This window comes from Clupea harengus, chromosome 21 (genome assembly GCF_900700415.2).
Source record: "Clupea harengus chromosome 21, Ch_v2.0.2, whole genome shotgun sequence".
In the NCBI taxonomy this organism is placed as follows: domain Eukaryota; kingdom Metazoa; phylum Chordata; class Actinopteri; order Clupeiformes; family Clupeidae; genus Clupea; species Clupea harengus.
In genome coordinates, this window is record NC_045172.1 from 12,926,031 (window position 1) to 12,946,820 (window position 20,790).

The 20,790-nt window shown below is 41.8% G+C and overlaps 1 protein-coding gene across 2 annotated transcripts; it reads right to left on the reverse strand.

Annotated features, from left to right (window-relative positions):
* Positions 1-275: 275 nt before the first annotated feature.
* Positions 276-13,699, reverse strand: lims1 (LIM and senescent cell antigen-like domains 1). 2 transcript variants are annotated; one of them, XM_031558633.2, is made up of 11 exons: positions 13,540-13,699; positions 9,173-9,332; positions 8,874-8,940; positions 8,078-8,198; positions 6,067-6,216; positions 5,488-5,638; positions 4,454-4,546; positions 3,953-4,001; positions 3,598-3,673; positions 2,085-2,215; positions 1,401-1,469 (listed from the first exon to the last, which is right to left on the reverse strand). In XM_031558633.2, coding segments are annotated over exons 1-11 (1,029 nt in total). In that variant the 5' UTR covers positions 13,569-13,699; the 3' UTR covers positions 1,401-1,467. The 2 variants fall into 2 exon arrangements, with proteins under 2 accessions (XP_012696204.1, XP_031414493.1); XM_012840750.3 differs by lacking the exon at positions 2,085-2,215 and having other exon boundaries at positions 276-1,469.
* Positions 13,700-20,790: the final 7,091 nt, after the last annotated feature.

Sequence of the window (20,790 nt, forward strand, 5' to 3'; positions counted from 1 at the left end):
CCCCCCCGGATCTTTTAATTGAGTCGACTCTGTGTGAGCACAGGGATGTATTCTATGCGCCTATTATTTTAACCAGTGAACAAGTCCTACAACAGTTCACCCATGCCAATCATTGGCAGTACTCTTTGAGGGGAAAAAGGCTTACAATTGTACTTGACAGAGAAAGAAAGAGCCACATTTTATATGCATAGTATGACACTATATATGTAAACCAGGCTGTGATTGCTTTGGCTAGTGTGAACTCTGTGATATACACATCTAGATACATCAGTTGCCTGTATGTATATATATATATATAGTAGGCACGTACTGTAGTATATATTGACACGCCACGTTTGGCAATATAAGCCAGGCCCTTACACCAGAGATAGTTCAGTGCTGAGTTGAGTATAAAACAATATGATACATTGCTTTGGTGTGCTGAAGGCAAAAAACATAATAGGGCCAAAGCCGGAGTTAAGACATTACCAAGCCATCTGTCATATACATGGCGCAATATGCTAAACATTTCTGAAATGGAAGGACATTAGCATCGGATGGTTTAAGACATAATTAACGGAATACTAAATACAGTAAATCTCAGCTCAGATTCTCAGCTTTTCTACAAAGACAATTTTCAAATGTGACATACTTGAACCACGCATAACAATGCAAGACACGCTGTAGTGACAGATAATGAATGACCTGTAGCATTGATTAAGGGTCGATCAGTGAAGGAGAGACTAAGGGCAAATCTCTGAGCATCAATCTGCGTGTTAACATTGTTGATGGGGCTCGAGACCTTTTGAAGGGATATTGTCGATTTCCACAGACAAATAGGTAAGAACACAAAACTAAATACAACACGCCAACATGTCTGTGTATTTAAGAACAAATGTAAACCTGGGTATCTGACACACTTACAATAGATGTCATACGGCAGGTGCATAGTTCCAAACATACAAGGATCCACTGATTCTCTCACAGTCATTGAATTCAACTGTAACACAATCAGCTTACACCAAACTTAATGTAGCGTAACACTCATAAATGGCTTTGGGCAAAATTCTCAGCTAATTGTCATAAAAATGGCATATGTAAATATACCCAAGTTTGACATGTCTACAACACCTTGAATCCACTGAGTGCAACTATGACCCATAGGGGAAACCAAATGATGGAATCATTAGGTCTAGAGTATGTGGTCTTTTTACAGTGTTACTTTACACATTACTTTGGCCCTGAACACAACTGACACAGAATAACTTAAGGCTGTTTGAATGGATTACCCTTAGTCTCTCCAGCACATGTTGAGCACCACAGTGGTGATGAGGCCAGGAAGTGGGGTTCTGGCGCCACCTGGTGGACAGAGGGCCTACTTGCGCCCCAAGGTCTCAGCCAGCTTCTTCAGTCTCTTCTTCAGCTCCAGCGGGAACTTCTCATAGCACTTCTTGCACACAGGTTTCATGTCAAACTCCACAAACTTGTTCCTGGAGATGGGCAAAAAAAACAAATATTAGAAATGGAGCTCAATTCACAGAGCAAGATGTATATAGCTGATGTCAGCTTTAAGATCTTTACAATTCAAACTATCATACTTTAGAGAATCTCTTGAGAGCGGTATTAATCTCAAACATAACTGCAGGAACCCATTCAGTCTTACAAACACTGTAAGGGCTAAGGTTAGGTGAACCTTGGGGTAAGAGCGTTGGGGTAAGGGCGTTGGGGTAAGAGCACTGGGGTAAGAGCACTGGGGTAAGGGCTGTGTTTTACAAGTTTGAGTGATTTTTACTCATGCCAGGACAAAGGAAGCAAATTGAGTAAAAATCACTCAAACTTGTAAAACATCTCCCATCTCCAAAACAAAATCATTGATCTAAAACGGCAACCAAAGGAAACCACTTCAACGAGAGGCTGGAAAAAAAAAAAGAACAGCGGAGAGGGTGAAAAGTGAAAACACTACATATGACAGAAACTAGCCGTACAAGGAAAGAAAAATGAGACAACATTTACCCTTCAGAGGGGTAAAGTAAAAAAGTGAAGCGGATGAGGAGAAGTAAGGGAGAGGTGGGAGGAGGAGGAAGAGGAGGAAGAGGTTTACGGACACATGGCAGCTTTCTTGCGCTTGTCCCGGGCCTCGCGCTCGCGGCGGGCCAGCCGACGCTTCAGCTCCTCGGGAAAATGCTCGTAGCAGTGCTTACACACTGGCTTCAAGTCCACCTCCACAAACTTGTCCCTGCACGCCCCAAGCGCGTGGAGGAGGGGAAAGCAGACAAACACGGTGGAAAGAAAGTATGGGAGAACAAATGACAGAGAAAGAGTTCAACATGCAAAGAATATGAGTTTATTTAATGAGTATGAAGACGAGGGAAAACCATTTTTGAAACAGGTGTGAGATGAGAAAGAGCCATTGGAATGATTTAAATGTGTGGAATTAAATTGAGCAAAAAGGTGGTAATTAAATCATAGGGGATTGAAGAGGGTGAGGGTGGAGAGAGAAAGAGAGAGAGAGAAACGTGTTAGAAGCCACAGGAAGGAAAGACAGACAGGCACTCAGAAAGCATTAGAAGGGATGAGGAACCCACAGTGTGCAATCAACTTTTTAAATGTTTGCCATTTTATTACATTAGTCTGGCTGATACCTTGTTTCTGTGCTGCATCACTACAGCTTGTAAGTGCAAAGCCATTTAACTGTGTTGAAAGCAGGGAGCAATATGCTGGAGTAGGGCTGCTTGTCCTCACAGAACCAAGAGCACAGTTTGCTAACCCGTAATCCACACACAGTACCAAACTTGATTCGAGGATTCAATTTTGCACAATTGTTGTTAATCAATGAATCAATCGCTTAATCAGTTACGCTTTTTCATTTCCACTTTTTAAATACATTTTATTCTTTGTTTTTAACAGGGCAAAGACTATATACGTATATATTTATATATATATCGCTCTAATGAGGAGTTGATTAACTATTCTGATTAAAATCAAGATGTTTAGAGCGTCCTTTATGTATATGATCTAATTAACACAGCCAAGGTAAAAGCAGGAGGGTGAAAATCATCTAGTGTTTGTATGGCTGAAACCAAAAACACAACTACAGTTCCAACTCTCTAGCCGCCATTTCCTCCTCCACGTGTGAGTCAGACCATGAGGACAGAGTGAGAGTGCGTGTGCCTGACTGTGTTGTGACCGTGAGTGGAGGAGAGTGCTGGTAGTCAGACTCACATTCAGGCGGTGGTTCGGCTAATAGTGGTCACTGCCACATAAGACAAAACACACTCAAGGGGAAGTGTCTGAGCTCATTTGAGCATCACTTCCATGCCTGTTGCGTGTGTCATCTTGGGTGTGTGACGTGTTAAACAAGTATGAACGGGTGTCTGGGTGTCTGGGTGTCTGGGTGTCTGGGTGTCTGGGTGTCTGGGTGTCTGGGTGTCTGGGTGTCTGGGTGTCTGGGTGTCTGGGTGTCTGGGTGTCTGGGTGTCTGGGTGTCTGGGTGTCTGGGTGTCTGGGTGTCTGGGTGTCTGTGTGTCTGTGTGTCTGTGTGTCTGTGTGTCTGTGTGTCTGTGTGTCTGTGTGTGTGTCTGTGTGTCTGTGTGTCTGTGTGTCTGTGTATACACTCACTTGAGGGTAAGCTTGGTGTTGCAGGTGGAGCAGGAGAAACAGTTGACACACCAGGCTTTGTTCAGAGCAGAGACCACTGATGGTAGAGAATCCAGAACACAAAATGAGCGGAGGTGATATAGAATTGCCACACACGATCACCCTAAATTACATCTCAGAAAACAAACATTGGGCTCTCACAACTGCTAAATATATGCTACAGCTACCAAACATGATCATGATTTCATCAGTCCGGCCCTCACACCAGCATCTACTACTGACACTTTTGTTCAACAATCAAGGGCAACACTACAACAGCTATGGGCATGGTTCAATTAGGCATGTGGCGTCACAAAGGTCAGAGGTCACCACTCACCATCGCCCTCAATCACACGGTTGCAGTGGTAGCACACGTCACCAAAGAGCTACGGGAGAGAGGAACAAACTCAAAACTCAGTAACAATGCAGATTCACCCAAACACGCACACACACAAATAGTCACACCACCCTCATTTCCAATCCCATGGCAGTAAACCATGCAAAATGCCAAACGTGCACTTGAATAATAGCAGTGTTTATACCTGCTCATGCCTACTGATATCACACACTACTTCACGCATTTGAGCAGGATTACTGAGGTCAGCCGAAAAGACTGCACTGAATAAAACCAGAAATGGCAGTTTTCACATCAGACCATGTTCAAGCACGGTTATTCGGCAAATTCACATAACTTCCTTTATGAAATACCACAGCCCCCCACCCGTCCCTCAATAAACGCTGAAACACCCCAGTTAATATCAACAACACAGGAGGAGCAAGACGGCCATTTTGCACTTGAACATTTCAAGGTATATACTTAAAAGTGACGTGGTTTTACCTGGTTATAGTGAGTCTCACAGTAGGCCAGTCCTTTCCTCTCATAGTGGCGGTGACCGAGGAATGGCTTCTCGCACTTAGCACACACAAAATGCTGCAAGCACATACACACACATACTATGCGTCATGCTGCTGTAGGCAAAAGCCACAGTACTTAACCTGGTACATCATTCAGGACAGATGGAAGACAACAAGGCACAGAGAGCAGAGGGGTGGCAATCCTACCAAAGGAAACGGCACACTCTGTATACACACACACACACACACACACGGGCACTTTTGGTCCACAGTCTTGTTTGTATACTGTCTCACCATGTTAAAGTGTGTCTCACAGTAGGCGTGGCCCTGCCGCTCGTAATACGGCTGGCCTTGATAGGGCCTCTCGCACCACGCACACACAAAGTGCTGCCATGGCAACAGTGGAGGAGAGAGGGAGTGAGGAGGAGGACAGGAGTGAATGAAGAGTGAAAACAAAAAAGGGAAATGAGCGGATGAAGGGATTCAGTGAGAACAGGAGAAATGGAATACAGGAATGTGCAGAGAAAAGTGTGTGTACACACACGAAGGATGAGAAGATGCAACGACAGAAGGGATAAAAGGAATGGGGTGGAGTAAAATGAAAAGAAAGAACATCTCACAGAGCGGTCGCATTTCAGTGAGAACTTTCTTCTCTTAAATAGTAAAACTCGTACAAAATAAATCTGACGAGGTCACAACTACAGTACAGTATGTGCCTGTGTTTCAGTAAGTAAGACACATCTAAAAATGTAGTATTTATAAATAGTAAGAGGCATGTAAGAAACTTGAACCAGTGCCATCAAATATAATGTAACCACGTGGCCTATAAACTAAGGTCACTTCACCAACTGCAGTGACGACAGTGTCACTAAAATTATAGTAACAGAAAAATAATATCTGATGTTATTGTGGCAACAGTTAAAGAACATCATCATCATCATCATCAACAACAACAACAACAACAACAAACCAATGAAGTGTCTAACATGACACAGGGATATTCCACGGGGTACCCACCTCCACATGCCACTGCTTCCCCATGGCATTGACGACACGGCCCTCTATGGGTCTCCTGCACGCCCCACAGATGGGCACGCCCATTTTATCATGGCATGGCAGGCAGTAGAGCTCCCCCTTCAGCTCTCGGGCATCGGAAGTCAGCTCCTTACTGGAACACACACACACACACATTAGCATGTGGCATTTTCCTGCAATGTAATTAATTGCCACCATCGACATAGTTTGCTCTTAGGGGGTTTCAGGCCCTGGGCTCTGTAAAGTGCCTCGAGACAATTTTATTGTTTTGGCACTATATATGTACATACAATTTAATTGAATTCACACACACACACACACACACACACACACACACACACACACACACACACACACACACGGATTGGGTTCTTGTAGCGAACACACACTAAGAGAACAGGGCCAGAAGCATGATCCTCCTTGTGTTAGCAGTACCAACATTCAGTTCCTTACAGTCACAAACACACAGTCTTTATTAGGGGTCTGACACAATCCAAACAGTCAGGGTAGAGTTGTATGGGAATAGTTAACTTTCAATCACACACACAAACTCAAACTTACCCGCAATTGTTGCAGTTGAAATGGTCAGGGTGATAAGGGTCATTCTTGAAGATGAGGGGGTGCTCTTCAATGATGGCGTGACACTTCTGGCAGATGTATTTTCCCAGGCCACGTGCTTTCTCGCGGTTGTGACACGGCCGACACAGGTGTCTGCAGTACACACACACACACACACACACACACACACACACACACACACACACACACACACACACACAGACACACAGACACACGAGTTAGGGTGAACTTCTACTTCTACTCTTGCTTTTCTTGGCTTTTGAGCCATTAACACTCAGGTTTAATGCTGATCATGACTACCACTGTAAAAAATATGTCCATACATTAGGGATAAAAAAGAAAAAAGATTGTCTGCTCATAGCCATGAAAGTTGACTGCCATGTCCACATCGCTAACTGCAGTTTGTTCCACAAATATCTCACTTCATAACTTGATGATTTCATGACAAAATTCTTTGTAATGTGTGCACAGATGTGGTAGCAGTACCACAGAGGAGTTTACATGCCTTGTGCTGTGAGACCTAGCCTCTCACTGCTCCACTGCCAGCTGTGGTGTTGATAGACGTAATAACAAGTGTAGCCTGGCTTCCATATTCATTTCCCCATAGCTCAGCCTGCCTACTAGCCAGGTCTGACAATGAAGCTAAAGCCAATGGAAACATCAGTAACGCTTAAGTGCACTGCAATCTACTGATAGATAGACAGACATAAATGGAAATTAAAAGACATCATTAAATGATATGACAATCTTTCGCTTTGCTTTAAATAGTGTCTGGAGACACGGAGAGTCTTGCCAAGGGTAATGGGGAGTGAATTAAGGGAAACTTCTGAATTTTTCAACCTGGGACCTGAGGGCCCTCTGGCTAAAACAAGCGGTGCACTCTGACGGGCATTCCATTGTATGAGGTCATGCACATGCTCTGACAACGTCACTATTTTCAGCCTCTGAGGTGCACGTTGACTTTTCATGTAACGTTACGCTATTTGTGAATACTCCTTTTATTTTTAATCATTTGGCTAATTGTAGTTACCTTCATTTTCAGGTCAATGGGACCTGTGTCACAGGCTCCAAAGAGAGCACCTGGCTGCCTGCCTGCCTGCCTGAGAGTCTCCAGCAGTGGGCCCAGCCCAGAGGAGTTCAATTACAAAAGGACATTAGAACTGATTTTCTCAAAGCCCAGGATAATTAATTAAATGCCCAATCCAGGGTGCAGTTTGCCAAAAGGGATGTTTATATATACCATGTCCCCTACCTATAATAATTCATTATGAATCTGTATTAAAGGCATACATGGACTCTAATGGGTTTGTACTATTCATCGAAATGAGAAATTGTGTCATCCACCCCCCTACGTTCTATAGTTTGTTTGATCGATCGAAACAGGTCTATTTTCGGCAGTTGAACACTCGTAACCACTTCTGCTTAATTTCTTTAATGTGTGCTCTAATCGGGTTTTTGTTTTCACCGTTTGTGAACTGTTAAACTCCATTACTATGCTTTGTGGGTGTGACCTTTGTGCTGTGTCATCACCATTCATATCTATACAACCAGTGTTCATGATTAAATTACTAAAGCACAGAGTTTTGAGCACAAAGTTCTTCATAGATCTAACCTCTTCATTTTGCTCTCAAAGTGCACCAAAATGATGCATTTAACTTGTAAAATATACAAAAGCAACTTATAAAGAAGGTGTATATAAAGTGGTCCAATTCCCAGAGCACAAATACTGATATACTGATGGAATCTGTCCATTATCTGTACTAGAAAACGCACTTGAATGAATAAGGGAATAAATATGTTTGTAGTCTTGAGAATTTATGGAGCACATGTAATCAACTGTGCTCGTTTAAATCCATATCTAACCATCACATTCTTTAAATAACTGCTAATGAACTCCCCACCGTAATAAGCAACACCTGCGTTTGGAGTGAAATTGATCATTATCAAGACCCCCCCCTCAGCCCCAGATTGGCCCTGTGCGCTAAGAACTCACCGGCCAGCGTTCTTGACGAATCCCACGTCAGCCAGCACAGCCTGGCAGATGTCACAGCAGAAACAGTCCGGGTGCCAGCTGTTGTTCATGGCCTTGATCACGCGGCCAATGATGAACTCTCCTACATATCAACACAACACAGTACAATGCAGCCCAGCACACCAAAGCACATAACAGCAGAAAATGTCAGAGGCATACCTTTAGTACACAACTGTCGTGTAGATATCTCTCTGGCTTAAACAAACCCAGCATGACTTTTGTGTGAATAAACACAGCTTTGTTTACATTCTTATTTTTAGCACTAAATCAAACTCTGTGACTCCTTGAGAGCTTCTGGACAGCGAGTTGAAGTCCAGTTGGGACACCCGCCAAATTATTCAACCATGGCCACAAGAATGATACAACACATAATACTACATATACATATTATACTACATAATACTCTACCCTGCTTCAAACACACACACACACACACACACACACACACACACACACACACACACACACAGTTTATACTACATAATACTCTACCTTGCTTCACACTCACAGACACACACACAGTTTATACTACATAATACTCTACCCTGCTTCTCTCTCTCACACACACACACACACACACACACACAAACACCAGAGCCAAATAGTTTTATGAGGGGAGCCAAACTGCTCAATCACACATCCTAAGGGCAAAATGAAAAAATGGCCATCCTTCAAAATCGTTTTTTTTTTTTCAACAGCACAAGATGTACTAGGTTGTACATTTCGGAGTTGTTTTGGAAGACTAGCATTCACTCACCACACTGGTGACAGCAAGGGGCAAACAGCATCTGGAAATCATGCTCACAGTACTTCCTGCCCTCAAACTACAGAGATAGAAGAGGGAAAGAAAAAACAGAATAACAGTTTAATTTTGTGGAACAGAATTATCTCTCGAAAAAGCTGCTTATCCAAATTTAAACATAGCGAAAACTCCAAAATGTGATTGTCACAACTGTTGCGCTATTTACGCCTACATGTCACTAATTCCCCAAGTGTTACATGAAATGATGATGCACTGCTCATGCACAGCAAAGGTCTTCAGAGAAGTGGTCTCACCTCATAGAAGAGCCCTTCGGGAAACTGCTGGAAGCACTGGGCACAGACGAAGCACTGCTCATGGTAGAGCTCCCCGTTGCTGTTGACGATCTTCTCAGCCGGAGCGAACCCAGCCTTGCAGCGTTCACACGCCGCATTTGCCAAGGCATTGGCCATGTTACTAGGAACACACGGGGAAAAAAGAGGTTAGACACATTATGGGTCCTAAAACATAATTGTTTTTCATCAAGGCATCGGCAATGGCAGATAACATACAGTTAAGAACAGTCGTCTTTATCATGGCATTGCCAATGGTATTGCTATCACAGTGATGCTGAGAATGTCAATGATGTTGCCACAATGTTACAACACAAATGCTACCGCAAACACAGGGCTATGGGCAGGGGCGGTTTTTCCTACAGGCGGTATAGGCGGTCGCCTAGGGCGCCACTCAGAGGGGGGCGCAAAAAACTGCGCCCAGCAAAAAAAAAAAAAAAAAAAAAACAAGAATTGTGGAGTTTTTTTTGCGCCCCCTTCTATATCTCCAACCAATATTTTGACATAAAAAAACTAATTCTAACATTAGGGTAAAATGAGCCAAAAATCGAAAACGGAAGGGGTACGTACGTCCTTGTTGTTGTCAGAACATGCAAGCACAGTGAGGCGTTTGGTTAGAGTGTGTGTGTGTTCAAGAAACTTTGAAGAACAAAATAATGAAGAGGCAAAAGCCATCCGGGGCGCAATTTAGGAAGAAAAGAAAGGAAGAAGAAAAGAAACGTGCCAAGGAGAAAGGTAAATCCTTAAATCCTGTTCTAGCCTAGAATGAATTCCAGATAAGAAAACGTTCACGAATGCGTGAATTGCCCGCGGCACTTTAGTGGAGTTCAGAAGAAAAGATGTACCTTATCATTGAACGTTTTCCTACTCCCTGTCACATAGTTCTTTAATGATTTTACAGAGGCGGGTATATCAAAAATGATGTCCATTTATTCTACATTATACAAAAAAAGACATGATTAAAATAGGGGCGCACATATAAAGCCAATAGCCAGTGCAACAACACTACACATATCTTACTCGTTGCATAGCACACCCATTAAGGAAGCCAAACACGGCAACTTGTCAATAAGTGAGGAATACTGGTAAAAATCCAAGTGTTGTCAACTTTAGCGAATGGTTTGTATGTAATCTTGCTAGTTAGCTAACGCTAGCTAGCCAGTGACTTGTGACGTTCCTTGTTATTGCCATTCAGTCGAAACATCAGTTCAAGTTCAGCTGTACCGCAATTTGCGTCATTTTGCGTCATAAAAATTTGAGTAATCAAATTTGGACAGCTTTAGTTTTGGTGGAGCGAGCTAGCCAGTTTAATTAGACATGATTCAACTAATCAAGAGCTATGCATCTTGGGATAAAAAAATGTCAGGCTGTCCAAATACACCAACATGCTTAATAACTACATAATAGCTAAATTTAACAAATGATGATAATACATACTTTTGTTATATCATTTTAGATTCACTTTTAGAAGACTAAGAAAACATTATTTGCAGGCGATTGGGAAGATGACGTGGAGGTGGGTGTGTGTCCATAAACAGTTCAACAGGGGGCGTGGCCGGAGCATAGTCCAGCACAGGCGTGACATTTTCTCAGTGATTTGTTCTTGAATTAATGTTTGTTCATTGTCGCGATCGTTGTTGTGTTTATGTGAAAGAAATGCAGTCTTACAGGGCAAAATAGCGTTTGAAAGTTGCAATTCCGTTTTCGTGGGGAAAACAAAATATATTTTATTTGGGGGGGGGGGGGGCGCCAGAAGTGAAGCTCGCCTAGAGCGCCAAATGTGCTAGGGCCGCCCCTGGCTATGGGGTAATAACCCATCCGAAGCCCATTGAATTAAATATGACGCTGTAAAAATGCCAAAACACGCCAGAGAGAAAGAAAACCTATACCCGTCCCATACCATGATAATTTACAGCAAAAGCAATAACCAGAAAACACATTTCACCATGAATACCAAAAGTATGAGACTAACCTCTGTGCGAGGTAATTATTAATACATGTGTGGAACGAGACAACAGATAATACAGAACAACATCTACCAACACAACTGATTTGGATCATACACCCACAGAGAAAGTGATTCAATTAACAAATAACTTGTCCTAGGCGGTGTGCTGCCCCCTTGTAGTAAAAAAAGTACACAAGCTTTGGCCTAAGACAATTTTTTGAAGACATAAGAGATACATTCACTTCACATGGCAAAAGGGGCCTTTCTGTGGATGGAAAAAGCTTTGACCACACCCAATAAGTCAGAGTGCCTGTTCGGCGGTTAAAAGGCTTGTCTGACCACAGACATATTCACAGAAGTTGCATTTGCAATTCTCTACACTAGCCTTACTCACTTACTCATAAATATCCTGCATCACTAACTAGGAAAGGCTATGACACATTAAGTAGCCTAGGCTTACAAATAATGTTTTACTAATGACAAAATTCACATTTCATTCATTTGGTGTGCTATTAATCAGCTGTGACGGCCGCACAGAAATTATGTACTTGGCGCATAAGAATTGATTTTGTACTACAGTACTGCGCAATGTAAGGCACGTTGGAAACAATGCTATAACTGAGGATGCACTTCACACAAATGCTGAAGAAGAAAAAAACAGCTATGTTAAGATAAATGCCAAGGCCTACAATTGTTGGACAGTGCTATATGTGTCTCTGACTCACAAATGCACACACACACACACCACTAAGGGAAAGACCAATTCTCAAGAATCCAGCCACTCTTTCTCCTTCCCTCTACCCACACACTTTTAACGCACTGTCAGATATGAATCACACACCCCCGCCACCCCTCGCCCAGTCCAGACATATCATCCCTTTGACATCATAAGTGGAGGACTAGCCTATAGGGGACAGAGTGTGAGTGTTGAGCACTGTAGCTACGGAAACAGTGCGCCCACTCTAGTACTCTTAGGTCTCCTAATTTGGTCAAGATGGCTGTCATTATTCACAGCATGTCCAGCACCAGTGTTCACAGCATACCAGCAAGGGACGGTTTACACATCAGAACAAGATGTGAGAGATAGCAAGGGAGAGGGAGAGCTACCTTGCACACTAACTTGATGAGCGTGTGTGTAAAAGGAAATTCAAAAGACAAGTTACTGTCAACACTGATGTGTGAGATGTGCTACCTCACAACTTCACAGGCACTTGAGACAAACTAGATTGACAACTGGATGGTTAAATGCTCAGCGTCCATTCTTGAAGAAACATCTGTAGACTGTACGGGTTTGTGCACTTTCCTGCTGCAGAACCTTATCACGGCAAAACTAAATCATTCACATCATAAGTGAAGGCAGTGGCACTTTTGGTAGTATAATCTGTCTAGATCATAATCTGTGTAGGTCAGTCATTCCTCAACTATAGGTAAAGACTTTTAAAACTAACTAATTTCAACAAATCGCAAGAAAGCAAGCAAGAAATTAAATTAAAGTTATAAGTGTATTCACATGGACCTTGCCACCATTACAAAGCCGATGATTCTCCACTCTCGGAATTTGTTATTAAAATATAGACACAGTAAACAGTAAATCATGGGATAGTGTGTTGACAGGAAAGGGGTTATTTTCACAAGTTCCCAAAGGAAGCATATCTGAAATCCTCCCACAGCCGTCATCAAGTATGTCAGGAATGTTAGTTAACATGAAAAGCATATGGCTCATATTTTTCCTTCTCATTAGAATTCTCTTTTGAACTACTTCTGTATGCTCCAGCGGACAACCTAAAACGCCATTTCAAGTTCGAGCAGTCATCGCTATATTTATATTTTCATACAGATCTAGTGACTCACTAACGTTACTATAGCTGTTTGGGTGTAGCCCTGTAACTTACCAAAGCCAACTTTATTACTGACCGGCTAAGTTAAATGGCTAACTAAATTTAACAAGCTAACGCCTGATATCGTGCCATCTTATGTTGTAGGAACTGATGTCAGTGGGGCCAGTATGGTCACGTAGACATTAAATGTCTAAGTTGAGTGTCCTTCGACTTGCTAACTAGCTAGCCCATCCCGCGAATACATGGATGGGTTCGCACTGACTATATTTGGTTGGCCAAATAGACAAGAATGCAGTCAATACGTACTTCAGATGTTTTAATAGTTACGTAAGGTAATGATGATTTACAAACAAGGTTTACCTCTCTGTACGATAGTTAAAGTTGGCAGTTGCCCAAATAGTCGAGCTGGCTAATGATTTAGCTACCTAGCTAGGCTATATACAGCTACGCTAACGTTACCTCGGATTGATGCTCGGATCGCTAGTTGGTATAAAGCAAAACACAATAATTAGCCTTGTCTGTCTTTTCACAGCAATGACTCTTACCTGCCCGTCATATCTGCAACCCCCAGCATCCCCTTCTAACAACAACTTCAGAAAAGGTTTTGGCGAGTCAACTCTCAGTCCGGGTGTTTTAATTGCAAGAAAAGGGATAGACAAGGCTTCCTATGCGACTTTTCCCCTCGACTTCGAGGTTGTGGAAGAACCACCCTGTTTTAGGGAGTGTCAACAAGTTGCCGTTCTCCAAAAACAGGCGCAAGTGTCTAAATAACGCCACCCAACCAATGTGAGTTTAATACTTATTGAATGTTATGAGTTATCTGTTTAAATTAACGCCACAGGATTGACAACAGATTGTGAAACTGTAGAGTGATTTGTTATAATGCAAGCTAGTCTCTAAAACTTTGCATTGCTTATCATGATCCCTCACCTTGACCTACATTGCCAGTTTATTGTCAACGTTCCTCATTTCACCTGGCGCTGTCTCATGATATAAGCTATTTTCTTTACATCCATGTGAGAAAAGAACATTGCTGTTTTCTTTGGTATAGATTGTAAACATACATAAGGTACCCCCCAGTCACTAACTAGCCTTTGATTTGGAAAAACGTTTTTAAAAGAAGCTACCAGATACACGATAGACTATGAGTTTGAGATGCATCATTTAGAGTGAATATGTATAAACCTTGAAAGTAAATCAAGGTCAATTTTCCAACAGATAAAACAAGTTCAAATTTAATTTCACTGCAGTAACAACACATGTACAGAAGCAGAACAATACAATGAATGTCTCCTCGTGTGCAAAGATTGTTCTAAAAGAAATGAATGAAAATAAAAAGTATGCATTTTAAAGATGAATTAAACCAAGATGCTTTGCTACAACAGTGTCACAGCCAGGGCTACAGCAGTGCGATCATATCTATCCAATTGTCTCTCCTAGGTGGAATACTCGTGGCTTGTCTTAAAGGTCTGGTGGACCAGGCAGCGTTTGGAGCCTTTCTGCTTCATCAGCATGCATATCAGGGTCTACAGCGCTTCGCCCCTAAACCTGAACGCCTAGCACTTGGTATGCATTTTCCCAGATATGAGAGTAAGACCTTGCTCATACTGATGACGTTATTGGTGCAGGTGACTTTCTGATGGCTATTTTATCTCCACCGGGCTTTTGAAAGGTGAATGAGGGCAAAGTGCACTTTAATACCCATAGTGACGCCTAAAGGAATTTGATTTACTTTCTGAAGTCTCTTAGAGTCAACTGTCTTTTTTAATGTGACGCTACGACCACTAGATGGCAGTGGTATATACATTTAATCTAAAAGTTTCAGAGGGAAACGAGCCAAAATATTTTACCTGTCGGTAGACGATGGGTGTTAGGGGTAGACGATCGGTATACCCGGAAGTAATATTAATTAATGTTTGGTTAAGACAGGTCATTTACTTTGTCGTAGAGTAGCGGTGTCGATTGCCTGATTTTTTTTAAATCGTATTGTATTTTGTATGTTTTGCCAGTAAGTGCAGACATTTCATGACATGAGTAGTGGGATGCCTTGACGTTCAAGGTAAGTGACGTGTTGTCAAAATTGAACCCCATGTGAAATAAGCAGCTATGCCAAGATGGCAATAGTTTGACTACCAACCTAACGCTTAGTTTACTGATGCTAGCTTGTAACTATGTAAGTGTGTATCTTATTTCACACTGTGTAAAAGTTTGATTAACAGGTCAGTTGTGTATCTAGCCAATTAACTTTTTTTTTTTAAGTACGGTCGTTTGAACATTGGGCAATCGACACCATTACTCAATGACTAATACTCCTGGTATTAGCCCATCATTAATTAATATTACTTCCGGGTATACCGATCGTCAACCCTTCCACCCATGACAGTAGCCTAGCCTCACACAAACAGATGATCATAATCACTGGTGAACCTTCGGTATCAATTACCTGACTGACCTGAGAGAGCAGCAGTTTGCACAGAGGTCTCGATATGAGCTAGCAAGGACTTGCACCCAAACACAAACAGGTCCTGTAAGCATTACCAATTAATCAAATCAAATTGGTCTTGAATGTCAATGAGTGACAGAAAACCAAAGGCCAGAAGGTTTTTGCCAAATATCAAGTTCAGCTTCAAGTTAGACCTACTGTTTAATGTGCATTGTGTCATTTTATCATACCATCATAACTGATTTATTTTAGTGACTAATTGCATTGCAACGTGATAGCGCCTGCAAATGTTGTGATCTCCCCATAATGCTGCGCCTGTGGCAATGTGAGCTAATGTCTAATTTGGTGTCTAGTGTTCCTTTTTAGAATGCACTTGTGTCTTCTAGCTTTTGTTAATGTAAGAGGTATTTCTGTTATCCTTTTTGAGTATGAGTGATATGTGTAATTGACTGAATGCCATTCTCTGTCTGTTAGCGTAATTGCCCACCCTTACCCAGTGTCATGTAAGATAAGCCTTTCATTTCACTTATAACGTGTATAACAATTAAGGGTTGATAGGCTAAAGAAAGCTATCTACTGGTCTATTATTACAGTATTAAGTAATATATATATGTAATCTGTTTCAGTCTGCAGCAGCCCCCAGTTGGACTCTCAAATGAGGCAGTGAATGAGTTGAGCAAGTCTGTTTCTGAGACTGTCTAACCCTGAGGACATGATATCAGGGCTGTCTGATTCATCATTACCCCTCTGAGAGGCAGACTGTTGCCAGTCCTCTCAGTTTTCATTTAACTTTCCACAGCATGCATTTTGCTGTGATGTTCTGTTTCTTAGGGGGATATCTACTATTTGTTTAGCAGATGCTTTTATCCCACGTGCATTACATTACAGATAGGGTATGTTATGTTATATTGGTACAATATGTTACTGTGTTGTGGTACATTGTGTATGTTTGTGTTCCTTGGGATTTTGATCCCATTATCCCTGTGTAAAGATGTCCCAGCCTGATGTTACAATAATTCATTCTTCACCTCCCAGTTGTCTTCAGTGTGCATGGATATAACATTAGCATGAGTGCTAACAGGTGTGCAGAAATACAGTGCTGGGTAGCAGGGCTCATTGAAGACCACAATTTAGTTGACTTGTCCCTTGAAGTCAAATAATTTTGATTATATAATACAATTCCATTATTCTATTATTTTCTTTATTTTATTCATCAATTATGTAGTTATGTATACTACTGGACAAGCACTTTTCTAAAACGTCATAAAAAGAATAACAGATGTGTTAACCATAACCCAACAGTCCGGGGCAAGCTCACCCTGAAAAAAACAGACTCAGTTTGAATGCTTTGCTCAGATGGAATTACCTTGTCGATTAAATAAAGAAAAAAATGCAATTGATTCGGCTAAATTAGAGTGTCAAGAGTTTGTAGACCCTGTAATTTCATAGATTCCTGGGCTTTCCATTTGGTCCCTCAGGCCCTTTTTTCTCTATCATTACACTCACTCAAACACTCACTGATGTCTCTTCATGGGTGGTTGTGTGACTGAAAGGTGGTTACCTTCCGAGGAGCAGTTTCCAGTGTGTCCATTACATATCCAATTATTATTGAACTCCTGGCCATGGACATATGTAATGAACTTTTAAAAAAAAAAAACATGATGGTGTTCATGAATTAAACCATTTGTATTCTCCGATGTCATTCTGTTATTAACAGATTGTAATCCCTTAACCAAATGTATCATATATAGTGAATAAACCTGGAGATTCTGTGCTATTAATTACACCAGTTGGAGATACCACTTGCATTTTCATGTCAGTGTTCCATGATTCTATAGTTCACATTGGCCCACAGTAGTGTTCTAAGGAGCTGTACATAAATGCAGTGAGGCTGATTTAGTGTGGAGCATTTAAGACTGAGGTGACATTGCTTATCCTCGCTACTGACAGATCAGCACAACAATTTGGGCTCAGAACAAGCTGTAATTTTATTGTCCAACAGTAAACTCAATGACGGTTACATAACGTTAAAAAAAAGTAAAGATCGAAAAAGACACAGTGAGAACAAAACCTCTTGATAAATGAGTATGCGTTTGAAATGTCAGTGGGATTTTTTTTTTTGTAACTGCCAACAAGCATCACCATGTGCCCCTCTCTCCACAGAGACAGAAGATAATCAGTACATAGAAGCTCTGAGCTGTGTATTTTAGGAAGACGCACTCCCTCACACTTCTCTATGCTCTTTGAGGACTTCCTTTGTACATTTTCCTTTGTATTTTGCAAGCACTGTTTTATCATATTGTTGTTCTTGAAGATAATTCTTCCAGGTTGATTAGGAGGCGAACATACAAGTACACCATTAACTGTTAACTGCATTATGTATCTCCGGTTCCTTGAAGAACTTCATTATTTCATTATTTATTGCCACCATCCCACGGTCTGTGAATCATGATCATGTGACTGATGTAAACGTCCTCAGATGATCTTGTGACCTTCAAGGCTTTGATTGTTCTGTGGATAGTGCATTGGTGATCCTGTTGCTATGGATATGATGGAACATTCTATTTGGCAGGATCACTTGTGAGAGTGAAAGGTAGTTATGATTTCTAATTAATATTCATAGATACATAACGTGCTCAAATTACATAGGGAACAGAAAAAAAGAAAAGATAATGTGAGTGGCAAAATACTTAATGTTACTTAACAAGGTCACTTTTATTTTAGAGAGTCTTAAATATATCATAGTGTCAGTATAAATGAATGTGCACAAAAGGATAATACACTGCATGTGTTTCCAATGCCTTTCCCTACACATTTTTTTTGGTGGTGGACCTCACAAAGAAAATCTGATGATAATGCTCCGCTAATGATCGTCCATTAACATCGTCTAATCTGACGTAACTGGTCAGCCAATGCCATAACAACTAAGAATAATCAAGTAAAAACAATAATCAGCAAGCCTCTAAACAAAAGCAGAAGATGTTCAAGTGAGCTTCTAAAGATGTATTCTCTCTGATGCTGGCCCCTGTGATTTTTAAGAGTCTAATCACAGTGAGTCAGAGAGCTTCATCAGCAAAGGGCATCTCCATCTTTGCTGCACTACCAAAAAGAATTGCAGGTATTTGATTCTGTGCAATTCTGGATCGCCTATCAGCATTATGCAGCTGATAAGTCTTAGTGGGCCTCAGTCTGGCAACACAGAGATGTTCAGCAGCCTTTCTTATTTATAATGGTGTAATTTTTTATTTAGGTCTGAACTCTCTTAGACTAAGTATGTGTGTATAAATGCATGTGTATGTGAGTGTGTGTTTGAGTGTCTGAGAGAGCGCAAGCACATTTAGCACCCAAGCAGTGAACTGGAACTGGATTAGACTTCATTGTGAAGCCACAGACCCTCTCGCTCTATGTCTTTCCAAATTTGCAGCCACTTCTTTTTGGTTCTACTTCCCACAGCGTTGTCGGCCATAAGTCGCATCACACAACCTTGTCTTGTCACGCCACACCCAGCAGAAATCAGTGTTTTATTCAAGATTGTTTTTTGAAAGTTCACCTAGAGAGACTACCATGGGAGCTCTTCCTCATATGTTCACCAAGTGTGGCCATCCAACTGTGCTAATAGAACACTGTCAGGAATCCTGGAATTCTGAGATGGAAATGCCAGTGGAGGAGTTACCAACCATGCTCATTCAGAACCACCAGTGGAGAAGGGTTTATTGATCCTGATCCAAATTTATGGCTGTTAATAAACTACTACAGAGGAAAAAAGTTTGATTTGATTGACTTCGTCCACAGCCAAGTTGTCTTTTTATGGCAAATTAAATTCAAACCAATTTCAAAAGCTGTGGACGGGGAAAAGCCAAGAGGAACCCCTTCCGTGTTCAACACCACAGACAAGAACACAGGCAGTCATCAATTTTCAGAGTTTGTTAAAAGATAAGTTCTGTCTTGTTACCTGTGAAATCTGAAATGATTAAGCCCCGCAACACAGACGCCTCTCCACACATTTGCTCGAAAGGTTCCTGAATGTTTCCTTGCCTCTGTTAAAAGGGTGGGCAAAATTATTCAGATGCACTGACTCATGCTGAATATCAATAGACAGGGCCGTTGTTGTCCCCAGGGATGCTGATGCCAATCTCACACATGTAATTACTTTCTGCAGGTGAGCTGCACATTAACAATATGCCAGTAAGTAACTCAAACAGACTCACATAGGAGACCACCGCTCACCTGCCCACAACCACCCACCCCCCGGTTGTGCAGTCACCTTAGCTTTTCCAAATCTATCACATTGATCAGAACCATCTCTGGAACTACGAGACCTTTCTCCTTCATAATTCCTTGGTGCACAAGGCCACAGTAACTCCTCCGTGTTTCTCCTTTCAGCGTTTCTGTGGGCTACGTTTGTCTGGCTTCATCTCTTGTGAGGAAGCCGTGTTTTTCTATGGCTCTGGATGAACCCCCAAGGCCAGAGAGCTGCTGCTGCTGCTGTTGGAATGAGGTCAGACACGGCAACAGCGGCAGCAGCCAGAGTGTGATCCGCAGGGGAACGGCCTCATCAATACACTCTCCACTCCGGCCCCTATCAGCAGCAGCTGTGTCTAGCTCACAGGTGCCTCAGATCAAGAAGAGGTTGTGGTACAAGGGGGAGTGATGACTCAGTTTGACTGTGATTGATTAACTGGTGGACGGTCCCTCCTGATGTTTTGTCATGACAGCATTTCGCATTAAAGGGTGAAAATTGCGGCGGCGGTGATGTCTTCTGAGTTGATCTGCGAACTTGAAAAGTTTAAAATATCCGAACGGTAATGTCGTTATGATGCCATTTCTAAGTCATCTGTATTTGACTGGCTGCTCATAAACGACAGCACAGAGGCACAGATCCACACAATGCAGACAGTGTGCACATATACCAGCTCACTGACACACACAGATAGACAGACACTTACACACACACACACACACTCATGCACATCTAAAGTATTTCATTTACTCTTTTGTGTGGTTGAACTCTTCCCTCCGCTCAATTTGGGAGTCTGCTTCGGTTGTAAATGTAAATGACATGCATGGCTGAGATGTCATGAAAAAGCTCCACGGACGGCGAGATGGAAGCCAAATGTCAGCTGAAGGACACTCTATTCAAGCCTGCTGTCAGAAAAAAAGGAAAAAACTGTCCATAACAAAAACATTTCCAGTGTCTTCAGTGCCAAACGATTTCAGACTCCTTGAGGAGTTCAGAGCAAAGCAACAGTCTCTCTCAAAAGCCATAAACTGGAAGAAAAGAATTCTCAGTGCGGAGATTGATTGTGCTTATGCAGCCGTAGCGACTCGTTGAAATTTCACACCTTTTTTTTTT